This window comes from Botrytis deweyae (assembly GCF_014898535.1).
Source record: "Botrytis deweyae strain B1 chromosome Unknown BDEW_016, whole genome shotgun sequence".
NCBI classification, from domain to species: Eukaryota; Fungi; Ascomycota; class Leotiomycetes; order Helotiales; family Sclerotiniaceae; genus Botrytis; species Botrytis deweyae.
In genome coordinates this window covers 666622-686830 of record NW_024066223.1, presented here as the reverse complement: position 1 = coordinate 686830, position 20209 = coordinate 666622, and the positions used below count along the sequence as shown (strand labels likewise).

The window sequence follows — 20209 nt, the reverse complement described above, 5'->3', positions numbered from 1 at the left end:
GAAAATGCCATGCGCGTGCAGTCATCATCTATTCATGCCTGGCCAGTGGCAGATTATCTCCTCCATCATTTATGTACTTGTTTCAACTTCAAAAACTGCTGGAGCTTTCCTCCCAATATCATACTTTTCACTCGAGCCAAAATAAGGTTTATCCAACCACCCTCTTTTTCTCATACAAAGTAAAAAGAAATTCAGCCATTCAAAATGGCAAAAAACCGTCTAGAGGGAAACCTCTCCGAAATGAAGTTAATTTCCAGCTGCGCTCTTCGATATGAGGGCATCACTGTCGCTTCGCTGCTCAGACACTCCACCCACCCGAAGGTGGTTACAACGCAGCGGTCGACCAACTGCGCCAAGGCGACCCGAATGGAGTGCTGATGACCGAAAGAAGCGACGTTTTTTGAATATATATATATATATATATATCTGAGGATTTAGCCGAATTTGGTGGTGGTGTTGGAGAGGCGATGGGTAAGTTTGTGTTGACGAAATGACTTATTGGGTATGTCTTTTATTCCCCCTCTTGTAATCGGTAAAGAGTGATTAGACCTTTGAATTTTTGGGATTTAGGTATAGAAATCAAATGCTGAATTGGGCTTATGGTAAAATTTTCGACGTCTGGATTTGGGAGATGAGGAGGAATTGCGAAAGCTCGCTTGTCGACAGTAAAAGGTGTACATATATGGTACATCAACTCCTCCACTCTCTCGCGCTTTGAATATTCACTCTTTGATTTCATCAACACGAAAGGCCGAGTCATCCCAAGGTTCCTCTATATTTGACATTGTGTTCTAACCATTCTCTGGAAATAACCTTGGTGCAAAAGACGGGCTCGTCGCCCTTTATGCGATATTGTTGGATAAGAAATCGATGTCGACTTCCATGGTGCTGCCGGTGTGATTTAAAGACATTTGGGGGAGTTGAACATGTTTTCTATTCGATTTTGGAAGCATTACGGTGAAGTCACTGATACATTGCCATCCTTCTCGGTATACATCCATGATAAACTTTAGCCAAAGATTAGTCTGACCGTATGAATAATATAGTGACCATAAAAGGCAGAAAACTTGCAAACGATTTGGATGGGTTCATTAAGAGGATTTTTCGTGACGACGATCATTCTGGAATTTAAGCTCATTTTGCGCTTGTGATGGTTGGGGTGAAGTGGGTTTATGATTGAGGTTATCTCGAATTTGACTATGAGTCTAACGGAAGGAAGGGAATGGAGAGTTTGACGTATTGAGGGGTTTGAAGTATTCTTTGGTGGATCATGCAATGAGAATCGCTGAGAAAATTCCTTTCATATTACGGAAATCGATTGCGTATTGCAAGTATAGCTCCCGCAGTTTGACTCACTCAATAACTAATCACATTATCCTGTTTTTGGGCTTGAAGATCTGCATCAGTTGAATATCATGATGTCCATAGTTTATCTACCGACATAGACGTCAAAAACACAATGCCAAACATCGGGAGCAAAAGTCTTAACAAATTCGACATGCTCAACCTTCACACTCCTTCCATCGGCTTGTTCCTTGAGCCAGGTTTGGAACATCGCCTCAATCTCCCCCTTCCTTCTTTCCACATCTGCAATCCCGACATTCTCATGTAAATGTAACCATCCATCCTCTCCTAGAATATTCATGGCCGGCTTCCATGTAGGTTCGCTCGTAGGCAAGAAACCACAATTTACATGTTTCACTAAACCAAGGCCCTTTATAGTTTCCAACTTTCTTTCAGCCTCCACATTACTCTCCAAGAACACCACAATCTTTTCGTCTTCAACTTCTTCAACCACTTCCCCCTTCTTCACAACCCTTATCTCCCACCCATTGGCTATCGCCCCCCTCCTTAATCCCTCAACACTCCATCCATTCAATTCCCACCCCACTACCCTTCCCACCCCCATCTTCACATAGCTAAAAACGAAATATCCAATTCCCGCATACAAATCCACCGCCGTCCAATCCCTCCTCTCTTCCTTCCCTATTTCCCTCTTCCCATTCCCACTCTCCATCGAACCAGCATCGTGAAACCCCAACAACCGAGCCTTCTCCTTGACATTCCCCCTACTAAACATAGTCCACCTAGGCGCCCAAACCTGTTCAATCCCATTCTGTTTCGTACTCACCCAAAACGCCTTTTCGAAATCCTCTTCCGTAGGTTCATCACCTTTGAAATCGGGCCCAAAATCTCCATGTAACATGAGTAATCCACTAGGACTTCTCAAAATATTCTCTTCTTCGGATTCTCCCTCCTTCTCTTTCTCGTGAAGAGGTATTCCAGCATTAATAGCAAGATGCGTGAGTTTCTTGCCTTCTTTCTTCGATACACTTTGCAGAATTTGTGTAAAAAATGCTTCTTTTTGGGAAGGAGAAATGAGAGAGAGGAGAGAAACCCAACGTGGCGAGGAAAATGATCCAGAGGGGAGAAGAAGCATGGGTGAGTATATGACCCAGCGCTTGGGGGAGGTGGATACAAGTAAATCGAGAGAAGCTGAGATTTCTGAAAATAATGTGGAAGGGAGTGTTTGGAAAAATGATCGGATGGTGGATTCGATAGGATTCTGAGGTTTAGGTTTTGGGGGACGTTTGGCTTTGGGCGGGGATGTAATATGTGATTCCATGATGAATAGTCTGGGAAATACGAGACTTTGTGGAGTTATGTTTATATTCGAAAATTGTGATCGAAGAAAGAGATAATCTACGATATTTACCTCACGTTTTGCTTCAGTTCAATTTCTAGTGATCTTCAAGGTGTGAGTTTATTGGTACTCGATCACGATCACATGATACGGCAGCCTTCGACATCGCTAAATTTACTAAAACCGCATCTTGCGAGGTCTAAACCCACATCTCATTATGTAAGCCGAGGTTTTGGGACTTCATGTCTATCAAACTCTTCAGTTCCAGAATATTGTGACAAGCCTGAAATTTAGCAGCTTTACAGAAAGTTTGAAATCTTGTGTACTCGTTTCGGAGAGAATTCTGGATACATCAAAGAAGCACAATATGCTGATACTTTATGATCAAAGTTGTACAAGTTGTACAAGTTCAGTCAAAAATCCGTGATACTGCAAATCTCAATGAAGCTATTGATCTCAAAACACTATAGGTTTCGGGAGCTAGAACAGTTTCCAATGTCTACTGTTTCTTCCTGGCTTGTACATATCTCTTGTTGAACTCCCAGTGAGCTTCTGGCAACCTCTCTTCTTTCTACTAACTGTACTTTATACTAGGTAATTATGCCCAGCTTCCGATCAGCTTTGTAGGAAAATTTTGTGAGCATCAAGTATCCTCCTTTCAGAACATTTTCCTTTCAATTTTGAGCACCAATTGAATTTGATTGATATGCTATGGATTTCAGATTTTCAACATCAATCTCTGCCAATGATCTATATACTAGAGTTTTCCAGATACAAGCTAGAGATCTGAAGATCAAAAAGCTTTACCGCACATCTCACATCTTTAAGCTTTCGAGATATTATTCAATCAGCACTCTAGACTAAAATTGGGAAGCCATAAGCTCCAGTGTACCATTTCAGTCTTGAATTGTCTAGAGCGATTTTGACCTTATCTTCCTGAAATTGTTGTTTCCTGTCCTGGACCTCAACTTATATCAGTTTCTTAAAAGGGGAATTTTATCTAGTAAGATCTTACCTAGGTAATATTGTTTCCACGATAAATCCTCCCATCGAAGTTCGAACGTCGAAATGCAAAAGGACGAAATACTATCATCGTGTATCAATTTTCGTCTTCTCAAGTCAGTTGGCTACCATATGCTAGCTAAGCTCCTAGCTAATTAACTTCACTCAAGTCAAGAAGAAAACGAGGGAAACTCCAACTCGTCGCAGAAGCGAACTGTAGCAGTCGCTCGAGAGAGACGATTCGGAATTTCTACAACTTCACTTCAGCTTCTCTTAAGAATACATCTGCATATGCACCAATCAGCTCCTCTCATCCATCCCCCAAGAAAGATCTCGAACTACTCGCTTTCGAAGGACACTATCGCTTCATAAAGGGGTTTCCCTGTGGAGTACAAGATCACTCCACTCTCCGTTCAATATCGTTCAATATTCAAACAAAAACAAACTTCCATAAAAATCTTCTTCTTAAATAAACTATACTCTCAAGCCATATTCGATTTCTCCCCCGTTGCGTCACAAATCTCTGCACACACACACACTAGAAAATTCAATGAAAAATTCAATATCACAAATAGTCTAGAGCGTCTGTATCTAGGAGTTAGAAAAAAGCATCAAGACTTATTTGTATATTATAGTTAACCCGTATCCCGGGATCTCTACTGTGAAATTGTGAAGCTTAGAGTAAGATGGAAAACTTGCTACCTACTAGGTAGATACCTAGGCTTTATGGATTCTTGAAATATATCTCTATTCAATCTCGTCCTATCCATCCATCCATCCATCCTAAACAAATTGGATATAAAACCCAACACTAAACCTAAACCCAACATTAAACCCAACATTAAACCTAAATCAAAATCAAAATCAAAATCAAAATCAAAATCAAAATCAAAATCAAAATCAAAATCAAAATCAAAATCAAAATCAAAATCAAAATCAAAATCAAAATCAAAATCAAAATCAAAATCAAAAGCCAAATACTTCAAATAATTCAAATAATCCACAACTAAAAAATTCTATATATATATACCTCCACAACCCCCTTCCCCTTCCCCTTCCCCAATCCCCTCCCCACTCCCCTCCTCACTTCCATCATCACCAATCCTCAATCCTAACTCCTAACTCCTCACTCCTAACTCCTCAAGAATCCCACAACCTTCTACTACCTACCCACCTACCTACCTACCCACCTACCTACCTACCCACCTACCTACCTACCCACCTACCTACCTACCCACCCACTCACCTATCTACCTCCCTCCTACCTACCTACCATCCCTTTCCTCACGCCCATCCCCATCCCCCATTTCCAATAAAAACACAAAACACAAAATACACCTCCACACACCTCCACACACCTCCACACACCTCCACACACCTCCACACACCTCCACACAAGTTACTCACTCCAGTGCACTCTATATAAATCCCCATCCTCCCACCCAATCAGCAATCCCTAGCCCTCAAAGAATCCACAACATCCATTCCTATTGTGCCGCATGCCGTACTTGTACTGCCTACATACCTAGGTACATACAAGTAATGGAAATATTCACTTCTTCCAACTCCCATCAACTCCCATCAATCAGAATCAATCAGAATCAATCTTCAAGTGCTACACATACCATCCCATCACATCAAACATTTCAAAACCATCACACAATTAGCAACCAGATTTTAATATTTAAAAGATTTTCATTCAATTCTTTCTCTTCTACTCTTTCTATCCACTCTCCTCTCCTAAATGCCATTGCTTAATCTGTGTTACATACAACTAACTGTTCACATCGGGTATTATTCTCAAGTCGCTCGCTCCACCTAACAAAAAAAAAAAGACTAGTATCACAATACATATCATTCCCATTCGCATGGCCATCCATCCACGCAACCATCTATCCACCACTCCCAATTTCCCTCCTTACCCAACCTCAGAGTTGATACCTCTCTATCAACTCCGTCTTTCATCCACAAATCCAGTGAAGAAACCTCTTTTGAGAGAATCTTGTAAGAAAACTTAACAAAAAAAGTAAAAAAAGTGATATAAAAGTGTGATGGAGAGTGCTTAGCTAGCTAAACCCAGCAAAAAATCGACAGATATTGCCTCACCATCCAACGCCTCCTCCGAAAACACGCTTGAGAGAAATGAAAAGGTGAGATTGAAAAATAAAGGGTAGAGGCGTTGTTCTAGAAAGTTTAATGCATTCAAAAAGATTCGTCCATTCCGAGTTTCTTCAAAAGCATTAAAGGCTGTAGTGGCTAATGACCACCAAGAGCGCTTATCCTAGCTCCTGCAGGGCGGCCGAGTAATCCTCCTGGCTTTCCACTCATGCTGTGTCGTAGGCTTCCAGTGTCGCTTCGGCCACCAAGTTCCTCATCGCTGTCTTCGATGATTCTGGTTGGTAAGTCATCTCGGACATGGTATTGCTGGCTATGTCTTTCGGGTGTAGTGACAGAGGAGCTAGCGATAGACATGGCGGTGCTGGATCTGTGGCTGAGATCTGGAGTTGGAGGAATGCTGGAACCGCGACCGCTTGGATGAAGCATGCTGTCTTCCCCTGATTGTTCACCATCACTGGCCATTGTTGAAAGATTGCTTTCACGATGTCTTCGTTGCTCCCTCATGGCAAGTTCCTCAGCTTCGGCATCCGCATCATGAGCCATCATCAGACCCTCAACAGCTGCTGCACATTGATCGCTAATGTTTCGGATGATGTGAGCAATGGCATCAGTCTTGTCTCGAAGGTGACGATCGGCAACATCGGCAATGCTGATTGCACTGTAGCGTTTACTATTTCGTACGCTACCAACTAGTCTGGACTCCATCTCAGGAGTCATATCATCGCCAGATCGGCTGATTCGGTGGGAACGTGAGGGTGTACGAGACGAAGCACGCGATGATCCACGCTCGGAAGGTCCTCTGGATGTGGGTCTCTTGCCTTCGGCCTTGCCCTCCTCGGCAATCTCGCTCATCATTTCTCCCTCTTCTTGGTCGAATTCAGCATCGAGATACTCAGTGATATCTGGACTCTTCTGGATAGTGCGGACCAAGTGCTCCAAGTGGTGAGATTGGCCACCGATAAGACTGCGGAGATGTAGCACAACTCGCTGTGCCTCATCTCGTTGTCGCAGTAGGGTGGAGTTGGTGCGTTGAAGGTCTGCAAGCTCTTTCTTGTTGCGCTTGCGTTCACGCTCGAGTTCTTCAGCAATCTCTTGTTGGAGAACAAGCGCTTCGAGGGCATCATCACGCTGCTTTTCTGTACCAGAGAGACGGGTGCTGAGACGAGCTGCGTCGTCTTTCTGTTGGTCAATAAGGCCGGTAAGACGTCTGTTTTCCCGTTTGTGGGTTTCAATCTTGACCTTAAGATCTTGAGTCTCCTTAGTAAGTTGCTCAGCAAAGGCTTGGAACTTGAGGAATTGTTGTTTCCAGCTTTCCAGTTCTTCAACCAAGAAATTATTTCTCTTGGTGACTTTGCCGAGCTCTGTATCCATGCGACCCTTGAGGTTGATGAAATCTTGCCATGCCTCAAGCGCATCTCTGGAGTATTGATTTCTCTCGCGTACAATCTCATTCAGATGTCTCATAGAAACCTTAGTCATTAAGGGTTTCTTTTGAGCTCCTCCAAATACGGCCTTGATTCCGGTATTTCGTCCCTGAAAAGAGTTAGTGCATTCTAGAAAAAGCATGTTCAAATTTTACTGACCATCTTCTCACAAACATGATCCATCACGGCCATAGTAGCATCTTGATTCCACCATTCTGGGTCTTGAATAGACTCGACTTCACCGCGCATAACAATGATTTGACCAGCTGGAATTAATTTACCACCGCCATAAGCTGAGCGTAGATGCTGTGGTACACCAGAAGGTGTGACATCACCGTTGAGAGCTTGAGTAATGCGATTGACCATCTTTGTGCGTTGACCAGCAGTCAAAGCGGTAGGTGGGCTAGAGGTTAGAACGAAGTTGCGATCCAAATCCACAACCAAAGCATCAGTGGGTGCGGTGAATAAGGATCGACATTCTGCTGTGATTCCAAGAATGTATGGCCCAGGCTCCTGAACAAGTTCTTGCGCGTGTCTTGCATGAACAACTGGAACATAAAGGCCACTCCATTCGTAAACTCGAACAAAGTATCGAATAGTCTCTGAAGCCACTGTGAGCATGGCAGGGTAATGGGAGACGAAGATGATCCGACGAGTGGGTGATAAAGCTGCTTCAATTACTCCTACAATGTTAGGAATAGATAAGCAAGAGAACAATGGCCACATGGCGAAGTTCTGGAAGCCCGTTGGAGAGGATGGGAATTGGTAACAAAGCGCGTAGTCCTTCATGTCAATTCGTACGAGATCATTGAGCCTGGGAGCTGGAAAGCTCAATATTCTCGAGACCTCTTCCGCGTGGAAAAGATTGGTAGCTTTGTTCCAATGAATCCACATTCCTCGGAGGTAGTCACCTAGCAGATTATACAATGGGTATCTGGAAAGGAAAGACAAGCAGTATGGGATCCAGTAAGTTTCGTCTGCCGAGTCGTAGAAGTCCGATTCTGTCCTTCTTCTCAAATCGCGAATTGTCTCTGCACGCTTCTCATCTGCTCGGGACCAAACTCGTAATGCGATACCGTACAAAGTATGCGAAGAATCTTGCTGAAGAACGAAGGAATGGTGAACGCAATGAGGTTGACTACGTCCTGTACAGATTTCGACATCGTGAGGGAAGCATGCCTACTGTCAATTAGTAAAATCTTACCAAGGACTCATTTCAATCCTTACCCTCATTGCAGAGTGGAGAGCTCTGGCGATTTCATTATCTTGCTCCAGTCGAGGACTGCTACCGAGAATCTCAGGAAGCCAAAATTGACCCACGGCGCCTTTCATATGTTGAATCTTTCCTTGCGCTGGAGCTGGAGCCTTCACCCATTGTGCTGGTTCTCGACCAACACCGCATACCATGTAGGCATGAGTGAGGGTTTTTGGTGTGCGAGCTTGAGGTTTTGCGTTGAGTGAAGAAGGAATGGGTTGTGTAATTCTCGAGTGGAGAGATGAAGTTCGGCTAGGAATTATGAGGTTGTGATCCTGGTTATTTTCCCGAGTGCTAGGGCGCTCATCACCGCGGTCTCTGGTTCTGGGTCGAAGGAAATTGGATGAACTTGTAAGAGATGGAGCCATGGTTGGAGATTTCAAGAGAAGTTACGACTTCTCTGATTGAATAATCCGAGTATGACGCTCCTCTGAAAGAATAGAAGACAATTGGAAAGAATACTGAAGATATGTCGCGAAGCCGATAGATGCCGACAAGAATAGTATGGTCGTAGAAGCGTTGAAGAATCAAAGGAGTGTAGTATATTGAGTATATTGCGTGAATTGATTATATCATTCGACCATGGAAATTCACTCTTTTTTTCTTGGAAACGAAGTCTCGAGCTCTTGACGTTTTGCAGTGGCCCCCTTTTTGGTACAATGTGTGTTTCTTGTTCCCTTCGTAGTCCAGGTTGGTAGAATTGACGATGGCACCTTTGATATCTTGATCCTACCTTTCTGCTGCTTTCTGCAAATTGCAGATTGTGGTGCAGTCACGAAACTTCAAGATTGAAAGAATGAAAGATAGGAAAACGAGTGAATGTAGGGAAAGGAAAGGAAGAAATCCAGATGATGAATAGATATGGTAGACCAGCAAGCAAGCAAGCAATCAAGCAAGCAGGCAAAGGGCAGGTAAGGAAAAGCAGGCAAAGTAGGTAGGTAGGCAAAGGACCCAAAAGAGGAGCATGCACGGAAGGTTAAAATTGACCAGGGGAGGGAGAGAGGAAAGCATTAAAAGCGAAGCTCATGATATTATTTATTATTTATTATCTTGGTAGGTATTGTTCATTAATTATGATTTATCATCCATTAATTATGTATCCCCAGTCCCAAAAGGGATTTAGCGTGGTTTTAGTTTTAGGGTGCGAGGTGAGGGTCTAATATAATTGGGTTAAGATTTAGGAAGATTCGAAGAGTGGGTCGATGTTCAGGAGATTGTATGGAAAAAGAAAAGCTAATCATTAGTATACTAGGTAGTCAACCGTCAAAATGAATGAGTGATTGATTGAAAGATCGTATCGTATACTTTTGATGCCGATGATAAGTCATCTGTCTAGATAGTATCTACCGAGTGGGCAATCAGTAGTAGTATTTACATATATAATATATCATCACAATTATATAATCACAATTATATAATCACAATTATATAATCACAATTATATAATCACAATTATATATCCCTATTGAGTATATCTTTTCAAGTCTTTCCCTGTGATAGTAGGTAATCATGAGTAGTGAGTACAGTGATGGAGAGAGAAAGGTCAGGAAATTCCAAGGAAAGCGAAGAGAAGAAAGGAAAAGAACGACGGCCAAAAGAAATTCCCGGAAAAGTAAATCAATCCCCTCTCCCAAAATAAAATCACACTCAAACATTTCCACCACCCTATTCCACATCAAGGCATTGTTATTGTTCAATTGGAAGATGTAATTGGAGAATGGCGAATGGACCCAAATGCAGTGACACTGTGACGGGTAGCAAAATCGAGGGGTGCTTTGATGTTTCTTGATGTTTCTTCTCCATTTCCCGTACCATTTATATTCATATCATACATTAGTGTGATGTGTACTTACATTAGTCTCATGCGCGATATTGCAGCTGTTTGTATCTTTCAACTTTGCTCCATCAATGGCCCATGGGAGATCAAACAAGAGAAGCAGAAGAAGAAAATGTATCCAATACCCAATCCCCATATCTCCTCCCACTTTCTACCTCCCTCCTCCAATCGATTCATCATATCACAATCATCAAAAGGAACGAAATCTCGAACGGTTCGCTTTCATTTATCCATCAACCCTGCCCTCGTTCACGGGATGTTTCCCTTCCCAGCTTCTTCCCCCTTGCTCTAGTCCATAACAGGGTCGACACAACTTTACCAAATATCGCAACGATAATCTGCTATTATACGAAGGAGAGAGTCGAGACGTACCAACGGATACACATCCAACACAGACAAACATTATTGGGAAAGGGAAAGATTCAGCTCATGGCCGTTTCTAGGTTTGCCTCAGAAGGTATTTATCCATCAAATCTCCCCTCAATTTCTGATATATGACACAAAAATCTTAACTCATGCGCAAACACGCCCGGACGCGTAGTACTACTACTACTACTACTACTACTACTACAGTACTACTACTACTACTACCACCACCACCATCACCACCACCACTACCACTAACGTACCGTCCGTCTACAAAACATCAACCTATATCGTGGTCAACATGTGGTTTTCCGCCTTCAAATTTGATTACTCCGGACTTCGTATGGATGTGCGAATGTAACCAATGATCCAAAAGGAACTCTAACTCTTTTCCAACTGGTCAAGGGTCAAATCCAGGCACGGATAGCAAACTCAGGTACGCCCATCCCATCATACAGGGCCGCCACACAAGCCCATTCACAGTGCACACAAGCACAAGCACACGCACATGAGTCTTACTTGAAGCACAATTGATATGAATCGAAGCTCCGTAGTGTCTCCGCACATGTGGCCTTTGTTATTATTGTCATCGGCAGTCAATCAAATTTCCCCGACACGAGTGGACTTCTGGAATTCTCCTTTGGGCCATTTAAGATTTTGGTATTCAAACTAACCATTTGGAAAATGAAAACTGCTGCCAAAGTTGATCTGTGCTCATTATTGGGATCCATTGGATATCTACCAAGTATCTACTGGGCCCTTGCATGTGTTTGATTTTGATCGCAAATTAATATACAAATCGAGGCTGGAACACCGGAACAAGACTACCTCTCCTATACATTTTCAAGAGGGGAAGACAATTGACGTTGGGCAATGGGCAATGGGCAATGGGCAATGGACAATGAGCAATGAGCAATGAGCAATCCAAGAGCCCACTGTTGGTTATTCGGAACAAAATAAAAATCCTTCCCAAAGCAGCAACCGTTGAACCATGGATCATTGATACGGCTCCGGTCGGTACCAAACTCGAGACTTGACACTGACCTCGATTCGTCACCATCCCGAAGTTCTTTTATATTAATATTTGAACAAGTCAATAACTTTAATTCATTACAAATTAACATACTTCTTGCATGAGTCTTTCGTCTCCAGATTTTGCAACTAAGCATGAAATTCTCTCCCTCATCTACCAGTCTCAGTGACAGCAATACCGGTCGGTCAGCACTATCAAAAACATTCGTATCACGCGTGTCACGGTATCACGACACAGATATCACGCACGCATTGACCCAACCAACCCAAATAGTTCTTTTGATCCGCGTCCATGCAAAGCCCACAGATGGCATGGAGATTGCCACCACCGATTCACCTATGTACATATTTATCGAACCTTATCGCCTTAATACTTTGTCGCGGCAGTTTCCAAGAGAGAGTGGCAGCTCGGCATTTCAACAAGACGCGAAATGCATCAAGGATGAAATCATGTAGTCATGATTCAGTTTTTCATGCGCTATAACCATGTGATTGAGGGTTCGGAATTCACGGTACAGAGTGAACGTCTCCCAAGTACAATTTTTTGGTCGATTTTTTGGCCCGACATTGCCCCAAGATCGCTTAGATACCTTGGTGAGATAAAAAAAAAATCGAGTCTAGCATCAAGGGATCTCCCCAAGTTTCCGCATCTAAACATGCGGGCAACAAGTCTAGCCGGCGACGGCGAATAATGGCACATTTCATGATGGTAGAACCATGTGCGCCGAGGCTGCGCGACTTCTTCATTTGAGAACTAATAGCTGAGTAGTGGGTACTCCCTCAATCATGTGTGGAGAGTATCAAGTAAAAAGCTCCTTCGCGATCTTTTCATTCCTAAGTAAGGATATGCTTGCTCATGACCAGTGGCACCTCCAATTACTACTACTACAAACTTTTGATCAGCAATCTCATTGGCCAAGCTAAATCACAGATCTGAACATCCAAGAGTCATGGGTATCGAATAAACAAGCTACCAGCCTGCATATTGGTCACATTTTGAACATCAGATGAAATGGATGGTGACAGTATGACTTCTGACAGCTTGTGGCGGCATGCAATTCTTAACAGTACATTATCGTATGATGTTTCTGTCTGGTTCATTTATATTGAGTCGTATTCGTATCAATCGTCCCAACTTCCAGGCGACTGGATTACCCCCTCGCGGTCGTCCACAATATCGATTTATGCTCCGAAGCAGATTCGTCTACCCCACGACGGTATCATTATTCCTGTGCTCTAGATAGGGTTTCCTTGTTGAGCCGCAGTCTAGCAACAGCAATATTGAGTAAGAGGGAGGAATACATGAGCATACTAATACAAAAATCCCTGAATCAAGACGGTTAAGATCCGCACGACATAAGGATTAGAACACGACTAGACTACGCAGCCTTGTCTTTAATATATGTAGTAAAAACTTTATCTCGATCGATTCATGACGGATGAAAGTTTCTTTCTTTGATAGGTATGTAAAGACGATTGATTTTCGTTTTTATATTGGGGCGGGGTTGAGGTCTGACATCTCTAACCGAGGGACTCGTCAGCTCAGATATCGTTTGTTTGCATCTCGAATATTCAACTGATATGTCGTTGATGTCTTTGCTATACTCTGTAGATGCCAGTACTGGACTCATACAAATTCGAGTATGGGGATTTCAGGACCTGGATTTGTATGGATACGATTATTCGAAAGAGTAAACCATTGGTATTATCCTTAGCTATGTTGCAGAGGTCATTGTTAACTCCAAGAAGCCACTTCAGCAAATCGATGGGTAATATGTTAATTGTTAATCGGGAGTATTGATGAGTACTAGGAAGGATTGTGAGGGTATGCAATTGAATATACACTTTTGACAACAGAGAGGTCCAGATAAATGTTGAGCATTCTATTGCCTATAAATTTTCGAGGACAATTCAGAGACTACAGTGATACCACCTAGATCTTTTCAATTGCATTGCATGGATATAAATGTTGAGCTAAGATTATTTTTTATATCGTAGAATTATCATATCGTAGTTGTCTTTGGAAGCTATCTAAATTGAACACGATATCTAAAACCAATTAGACTAAAATGCCTCAGCGAGAAGCACATGAACGAACGAACTACTTACTACTAATAAAACATTGATTCCATGTCCGACAGCAAGAATATCACAGAATCATGGTGACAATTTCGCGATGTGCAACATTCGTTCCTCTTCATTGATTGGATCACATCCCTTATCTCACGTGCTTCAATCAGCCTAATTTCTAATCGCCCTCAAGACTTTGTAATATAAGATTTGATGAAACACATCTTCCAGATCAATAGGACCGCTGGCGCAACGGTAGCGCGTTCGACTCCAGATCGAAAGGTTATCCGTTCAAATCGGGTGTGGTTCAATACCTCCTATGTTGATTGTTTTTTGTGCTTTTTTTTTGGCTCCATGATTGATAGTGATGTATGTGTTGAGTGAGAATTTTACTCGAAGGGTGATTGACTCGAGAAGTTAACGGATGTGTGCGATGTTTTTGCTTGCTTGCTTTTTTGGGGGGGGATAAGTGGTGGATTTGTTTTGGTGTGGGTTCGGGGGATTGTCGGGTAGCGTCGGTGGGCGTGAGGAAGTGAAGTGGTTTTGCTTAGGTTTTGTCAAACCACAACGAATGGTTTGAAATACCACGAATATCTACCATCTATTTCCTTGCAAAATGGCATTACAATTGTCCAATCTTCACTTGGATATTGTATTTGGTATATCCGGATTTTTCTCCGATGACATTGCAATATGCAAATGTCTAGGAAGTATATACTGTCTTAAGTAAGCGCAGCCAATCTTGTACGATGTGAATGTCACTCATACCTCAAGTACAAGTATGAGCTCATATCACATTTTGCTTTTGATATATAAACCTAGAGAGGCTTCGTCAGCTCTCTAGATCATCCCATATCTTTCTCCTCATCCTTTCCTTCTCCAGGAAATCCTGCATCTGCCGGCAGTTTTTCCTCTGCGCGGCTAATCACAAGCAATTCAAAAGTCGTTTCATATGTGTCTGTATATGTGCGTAATTAATGTTGGGGTAAGTTCCATCCTTCGGTATTGCAGTTGCCAAGTACTATCCATCGCAATAATATCTTCTAAGGGCAATCACCAAGCAAATATTCCTCTTACCTTCCCGTTGAGAAATATTTCTCCGACGGTGGAATGTCATTAACGAAAAGGATGTTCCAATCAGCTTTCTGGCATTACTGTTCTTGTATGACGAATTGCATATGTCTTTGATCCTCCCCTATATCGCCAAGATGGCGCTCCTGTAGGACGGGCATGGAGAATCTCAATTCTACATGGTTTCGACAGGTATCCCAGGCGCTTTGATATAGGAGCACGCCTGTGATTGTGGAAATATATCCTCAAAACCAATCCAAATCATTTGGACGCGTGTACCTTTGTCTTGGGATGATCCTCAATATCCTCCAAAATCAATCACCTACTCGATTCCGTCGACGTCGTTCGCGGGAAAAGTATATCCTGTCTGGATGAATTGGAATTTGCCTCGCTGGGAAGATCGTGAAAGCCTTGGCGCTGTCGACATCAAGATGTCATTTCGTTTTGCACGCTGGCATCTGAAAGACGTGATTCAGGATGGTTTTTTGCTATGAAGCTTTTGACTCGGGTCAAAATTATGTGTATATATATGAAGAACATCGTCCTGTAGAAATAGAAGAATCCATCAGCTCATCAACTTCTTTTCTCCTGAGTACTTTATTCACCATGCATTTCAAACGTCTCACCATCCCCACGGTGGCCTTCTTGGTTGCTGTGCAAGCACATCCGGGACATGACATTAAGGAAGAAATTGCTCATATTGCAAGAGCTCATGAATTCCACAAGAGAGATATCAGTAGCTGCTACTCCAAGCTCAAGGCTCGAGGTCATCATCAACGCACCACAGATAGAAGACACGAGATCCTCCAAAACGAGCGAGCCAAGCGTGGTCTTCCCACTGGTAACCTCTCATTCACACGCTAATTCTCTATCTCTCAACCCAAGCTAACTATTCCAGACACCTCCATCATCAAACTCCGCGATCTCCCCGAACTCTCCGCCCGCGACTCCGGCACCGTCCTAAACACCAGCCACCTCTCCACCACCGCCTACTCCCCCACCGACAGCTACAGCGACATCTTCACCGGCAACAATTCCTGCATTCTCGTCCCGGAAGTAACCGAAGGCCCCTTCTACGTCAGCGGGGAATACATCCGGGCCGACGTGCGCGAGAGCGCCACGCAATCGGGCATCGATCTCATTCTCGATATCCAAGTCATCGATACGGCTACCTGCGAGCCCGTCCCGGACGTGTACATCGATTTCTGGTATGCGAATAGCACGGGAACGTATAGTGGGGTGACGGATGCGTCGGTGGCGGGGAATATTAATGCGACGTTTGCGAGGGGCATTCAGGCGACGGGGGAGCAGGGCGCGACTCAGTTTACGGCGTTTTATCCAGGGCATTATCAGGGGAGGACCCAGCATATTCATGTTGCTACTCATGTTGGTGGAACGTAGGGTTTCTCTCTCTCTCTCTCTCAATCTCAGAAAAAAATCTTGGTATATGGAAAGATTGAAAGATGCTGATGATATAACACACAGAGCTTTCCCAAATGGCACATATCAAGGGTCAACAGTCTCGCACATCGGCCAACTCTTCTTCGATACCTCGCTCTCGAATCAGATCGAGGCATTGGCCCCTTACTCAACAAATCCCAATCCAGGATCAACTACTAATGCTAACGATGGAATTTTTCGTACGTCATCTATTTCTCTCCTCATTCACATTCCAAGTCCCAATTTCATTCACTCCCTTTCCCACCTCTCTCCTGTATTTCACCAAAAAAACATCTTCGCAGCTAACACCCTCCTTCTCTCCAGTCCAAGAAGCCGCCCTCGGCGACCCCGTCGTCGAATATTCTCTCCTGGGTTCAACTCTCTCTGAAGGCCTCTTCGGCTGGATCGCCTTCGGTATCGATCCTACTCGCGCTGGCTCTATCCAAGCTGCGGCCGCGTTGACATCGAATGGGGGTGTACCTGTTGCTGGCGGTGGTGGTGGACCGGGAGGACCTCCTCCTAATGGTACGTTTCCCGGGAGACCGAGACCGTCGACTAGTGGAGCGGCGACGCTGACGAGTAGTAGTGGTGTAGGGACGACGACGACTGTTTGAGGAGGATGAGGGATGAGGGGAGGGGAGAGAGGAATGGAATGGATAGGCGGGTAGGGGTTTGAAATGGAATGGAATGGTGAAGGTGGAGGTTTGAGCTAGTGACGAGGAATTGAAATGGTGATGAAAATGGGAATGGGAATGAGAGATTTTTTCGCTAAAGCAAGGAAGCATTTTTCCATTCATTTCCACACAGGCTGTGAGATACCTATCCTCTGGAACATCCATCCCATTTGGACTATTCTCGATCATCTCACTTCCTATTTCAAACACACGTTTTTGGTGATACTTTGAAAAGGGGATGGATGGGGTGTGTTAGTTGAGGTTTCGAAGTCACTCGTTTGTTTGGGGTTATGTAGGTAGTTTTTGAAATTATAACTAATGTTTCTATTACGTGTATGTTTTTATTATATATATGATTTTTGGAATGGAATGGAATGTTGTCATTATAGCTTTATATATTAGGAATCTATCTTTGGAGGTTTGTATAGAGATTATCTATGTTAAATTATTTAAAAAGAGGGTGGATTATTAAATATATTCATATAAAAAAATCTATTTCTTTCTTTATGTATTTAAAATCAGTTATCGGGGAATAAGAATCTTTTAACTACTAGTATAAATTTTTAGAATTTTTATTTTTTTTATTTTAAGAATTTTAAATTTCTTGTAATTCTTAATCTTTTGATTATTTTTTTATGATAACTTGTATTGATATAAATTCTAATTATGATAATTGAATATAGTATAATATATAAGATCAATCCTTAAATCCTTGATCTTTATTATACTTAAATTCTTATTATTCTTATTACTCTTATTTTTCTCGGAGTCTCGGTATTCTCAAAGGTCCGCAGTTTCAAATCACATGACATTCGAGTTAAAAACGTTATAATGTTAACGATCCTCCTCCACGCAGAGGTTAAATGATGTGCCTTGTCGAAATGTCTGGATCCGCTCCCTCACCGCGAAAAGGAGTTCGGACATCGATAGGAAAGGCTTGCGATGAATGTAGGCGACGTAAGACTAAGTGCAATGGTGGCTTGCCCTGTGATACTTGCAGGAAGTATGGTGGAACATGTCACTTCCGATCTTACGTTCGGCGACGAAAGAAGGGCAAAGCATCCTCTTCCCGCGAACATTGTGAACCACAGGCAGAGGAGGATGAAGGAGTCGAGAAAAACTCAGAGGTGTCTCAACAACCTCTATTACCTAGCATATTACCCGGCGACGAGCAGTATGGCGATCATATAACAGCCACCGACAACAGTTGTCTATCGTCATCACCTCAACTATATTACGGCCCTCCGTCCAATTTTGCATTTCTGCAACAAATATATCAGCAGCTCAAGTCCATTGCAAAGGCTCCTTTCAGTAGTACCAACCCTAGAGCAGATGACGGCGATACGGCTCTAGACTGGTTCGGCTATCGACGACTTTTTTTTGGGAATACGTCTTCTGATCTCATATCAAGGAGTTCAACACAGATGCTGATTGTGCCGGAACATCTTGCGAACAGCTTTGTCGACCTTTTTATATCAACTCTTGGGCCATTCTTCCCATTCATCTCACGGACGCGAATAGAGGGAATGCTTCAAACATTCTACTCTTTCCCAAACACTTCGAGCGGTAGCGCTCTAGAGCGCGGTATCCTTATGGCTATTTTAGCTTTAGGAGCGACCTTGACAGAGCACGTGCAATTAGGGGAAGATCTCTTTTTAAGAGCAAAATCTGAAATGCATACCATTGAAGATCTCGTTAATGTTCAAGCTGTTCAGCTGCCCTTGTTTTTGATAAGTTTAACTTTGTCAGATATCTTGATTTGAGTTATAGACTAACCTCCGATCACGCCCACTATCAAGCAGTAGTTGGACGTATAAATTCTGCGTATTTACATCTCGGCACCTCAGTCCGAAAAGCTCATGCGGCCGGTCTGCATAGAGCAGCCTCGTCGCTTTCAGTCTCTGAGTTTAAAGAAGAGAGAGTCGAGACATTCTGGTCTCTGTACTCATTCGAATGGTATACACTAGCCTCAAATGTATATGTGCCAATAATTTAACTTTATAGTAGTATGACATCCTTTAGTCTGGGGAGACCGGCGGCCTTGTCAGAGAATACTATATCTGTAGGCTATCCTACTAAACCATCATTCTTACGGACTTGGGTGGAAATTGCATCCTTAGCATCTACAGCAAGTCACACTGTCTACAGATCAGGTGGTATCCACTTCAAGACTAACATTGAAGCCGCTTGGGATATACATCGCAAATTACAAGCCATAAAACTCACTCTTGAAGACAAGTTGCAATTTGACTTACAATCCTCAGCTCATCCTACTCTTGAACAACTGTTCTTGTCCAATTTTCACAATCATACTCTCATCCTAACTTTTCGACCATTCTTGATCTTTCACATCAGACAGCAGACTGCTGAAAGAGTGTCGGCTTCAGAGAATATCACCCCACCGTGGCTTCTTAAAGCATGCCAAGTGGCAGTCTTTGCCGCTCAAGAGCTGATAGCTTTTGCTAGCAGAGCTGCGAAGGCGAATTCTTTAGTAAATGTAAATGCATTTCAAGCTTCTCACCCTCGATTCAGCACCTCAAGCATGCAAATCAACTTCGCTAATCATTCTAGAATTTGAGATACAACGCTTATTACATCGAGAGCGCTTGCTTTGTACTTGTCTGGGACACCTTGAGAGATAAAGATACCACAGACAAGAACTTCTATTTTATCAATACTGCCCTTTACCATCTTCGGCAGATGATACCTTCGGAAGCCATTTCATGCAGTGTTTTCGCTATTGAGCGGATGTTGTCTGCAATATCGCAACTAACATCCGAGGCTACAGCAAGTGCTCATCAAGCCAAATCTTCACACTCTGTCCTGGATATGGAAAGTCTTGACTCCGAATTATTACAACAGCCGTCAACCGATTGGATGCTGGACATCATAGAGTCGCAATTGAGTGTGGATGATGCTGCGTGGGATTTTAATTCATGGCCGCTTGATCTTGGCTTATTTGTATCTTGATTTTGGATTCGAAATTTCACGTGGGAGGTTGGGTAGATTCAGAAGTAGCGCATATTGCACTAGTGAATTTGATACATTTTCGACTTCGAGTCACAATCTTTTTCTATGCTAATCACTTTATTATCACATAACTCAAGAGTAGCATTGGTACACTTTCGCATACTGGGACACCGATGGGTGGAGAACGTATGATTAGTTGCTTTTACTCAACAGCTACCAATACACTAGCAAGCAAGGCCTAATTGATTTCCGGTCGAAAAAGATGTAAGGTTAGAGGGAAGCGAGGAACTTGATGAGGCGCGATGG

At 43.0% G+C, this 20209-nt stretch overlaps 4 protein-coding genes across 4 annotated transcripts; 2 read left to right on the top strand and 2 right to left on the bottom strand.

Annotated features, from left to right (window-relative positions):
- Nucleotides 1-1429: 1429 nt before the first annotated feature.
- EAE98_007197 (uncharacterized protein) lies at nt 1430-2626 on the bottom strand (the record flags this gene model as incomplete). The annotated part of the gene is made up of 1 exon (XM_038954820.1): nt 1430-2626. The coding sequence occupies one exon, from the start codon at nt 2624-2626 to the stop codon at nt 1430-1432; it is 1197 nt and encodes a 398-aa protein (XP_038808962.1).
- A 3276-nt stretch (nt 2627-5902) lies between these two features.
- EAE98_007196 (uncharacterized protein) lies at nt 5903-8811 on the bottom strand (the record flags this gene model as incomplete). Its single annotated transcript, XM_038954819.1, has 3 exons — nt 5903-7297; nt 7348-8367; nt 8416-8811. 3 exons carry the CDS (start codon nt 8809-8811, stop codon nt 5903-5905), a joined length of 2811 nt encoding a protein of 936 aa, XP_038808961.1.
- Nucleotides 8812-15425: 6614 nt separating this feature from the next.
- EAE98_007195 (uncharacterized protein) lies at nt 15426-16873 on the top strand (the record flags this gene model as incomplete). Its single annotated transcript, XM_038954818.1, has 4 exons — nt 15426-15660; nt 15718-16216; nt 16305-16459; nt 16584-16873. The coding sequence occupies 4 exons, from the start codon at nt 15426-15428 to the stop codon at nt 16871-16873; spliced, it is 1179 nt and encodes a 392-aa protein (XP_038808960.1).
- A 926-nt stretch (nt 16874-17799) lies between these two features.
- On the top strand, nt 17800-20155 carry EAE98_007194 (uncharacterized protein; the record flags this gene model as incomplete). The annotated part of the gene is made up of 4 exons (XM_038954817.1): nt 17800-18656; nt 18704-18889; nt 18941-19430; nt 19505-20155. 4 exons carry the CDS (start codon nt 17800-17802, stop codon nt 19901-19903), a joined length of 1932 nt encoding a protein of 643 aa, XP_038808959.1. The 3' UTR covers nt 19904-20155.
- Between the last annotated feature and the right edge of the window lie 54 nt (nt 20156-20209).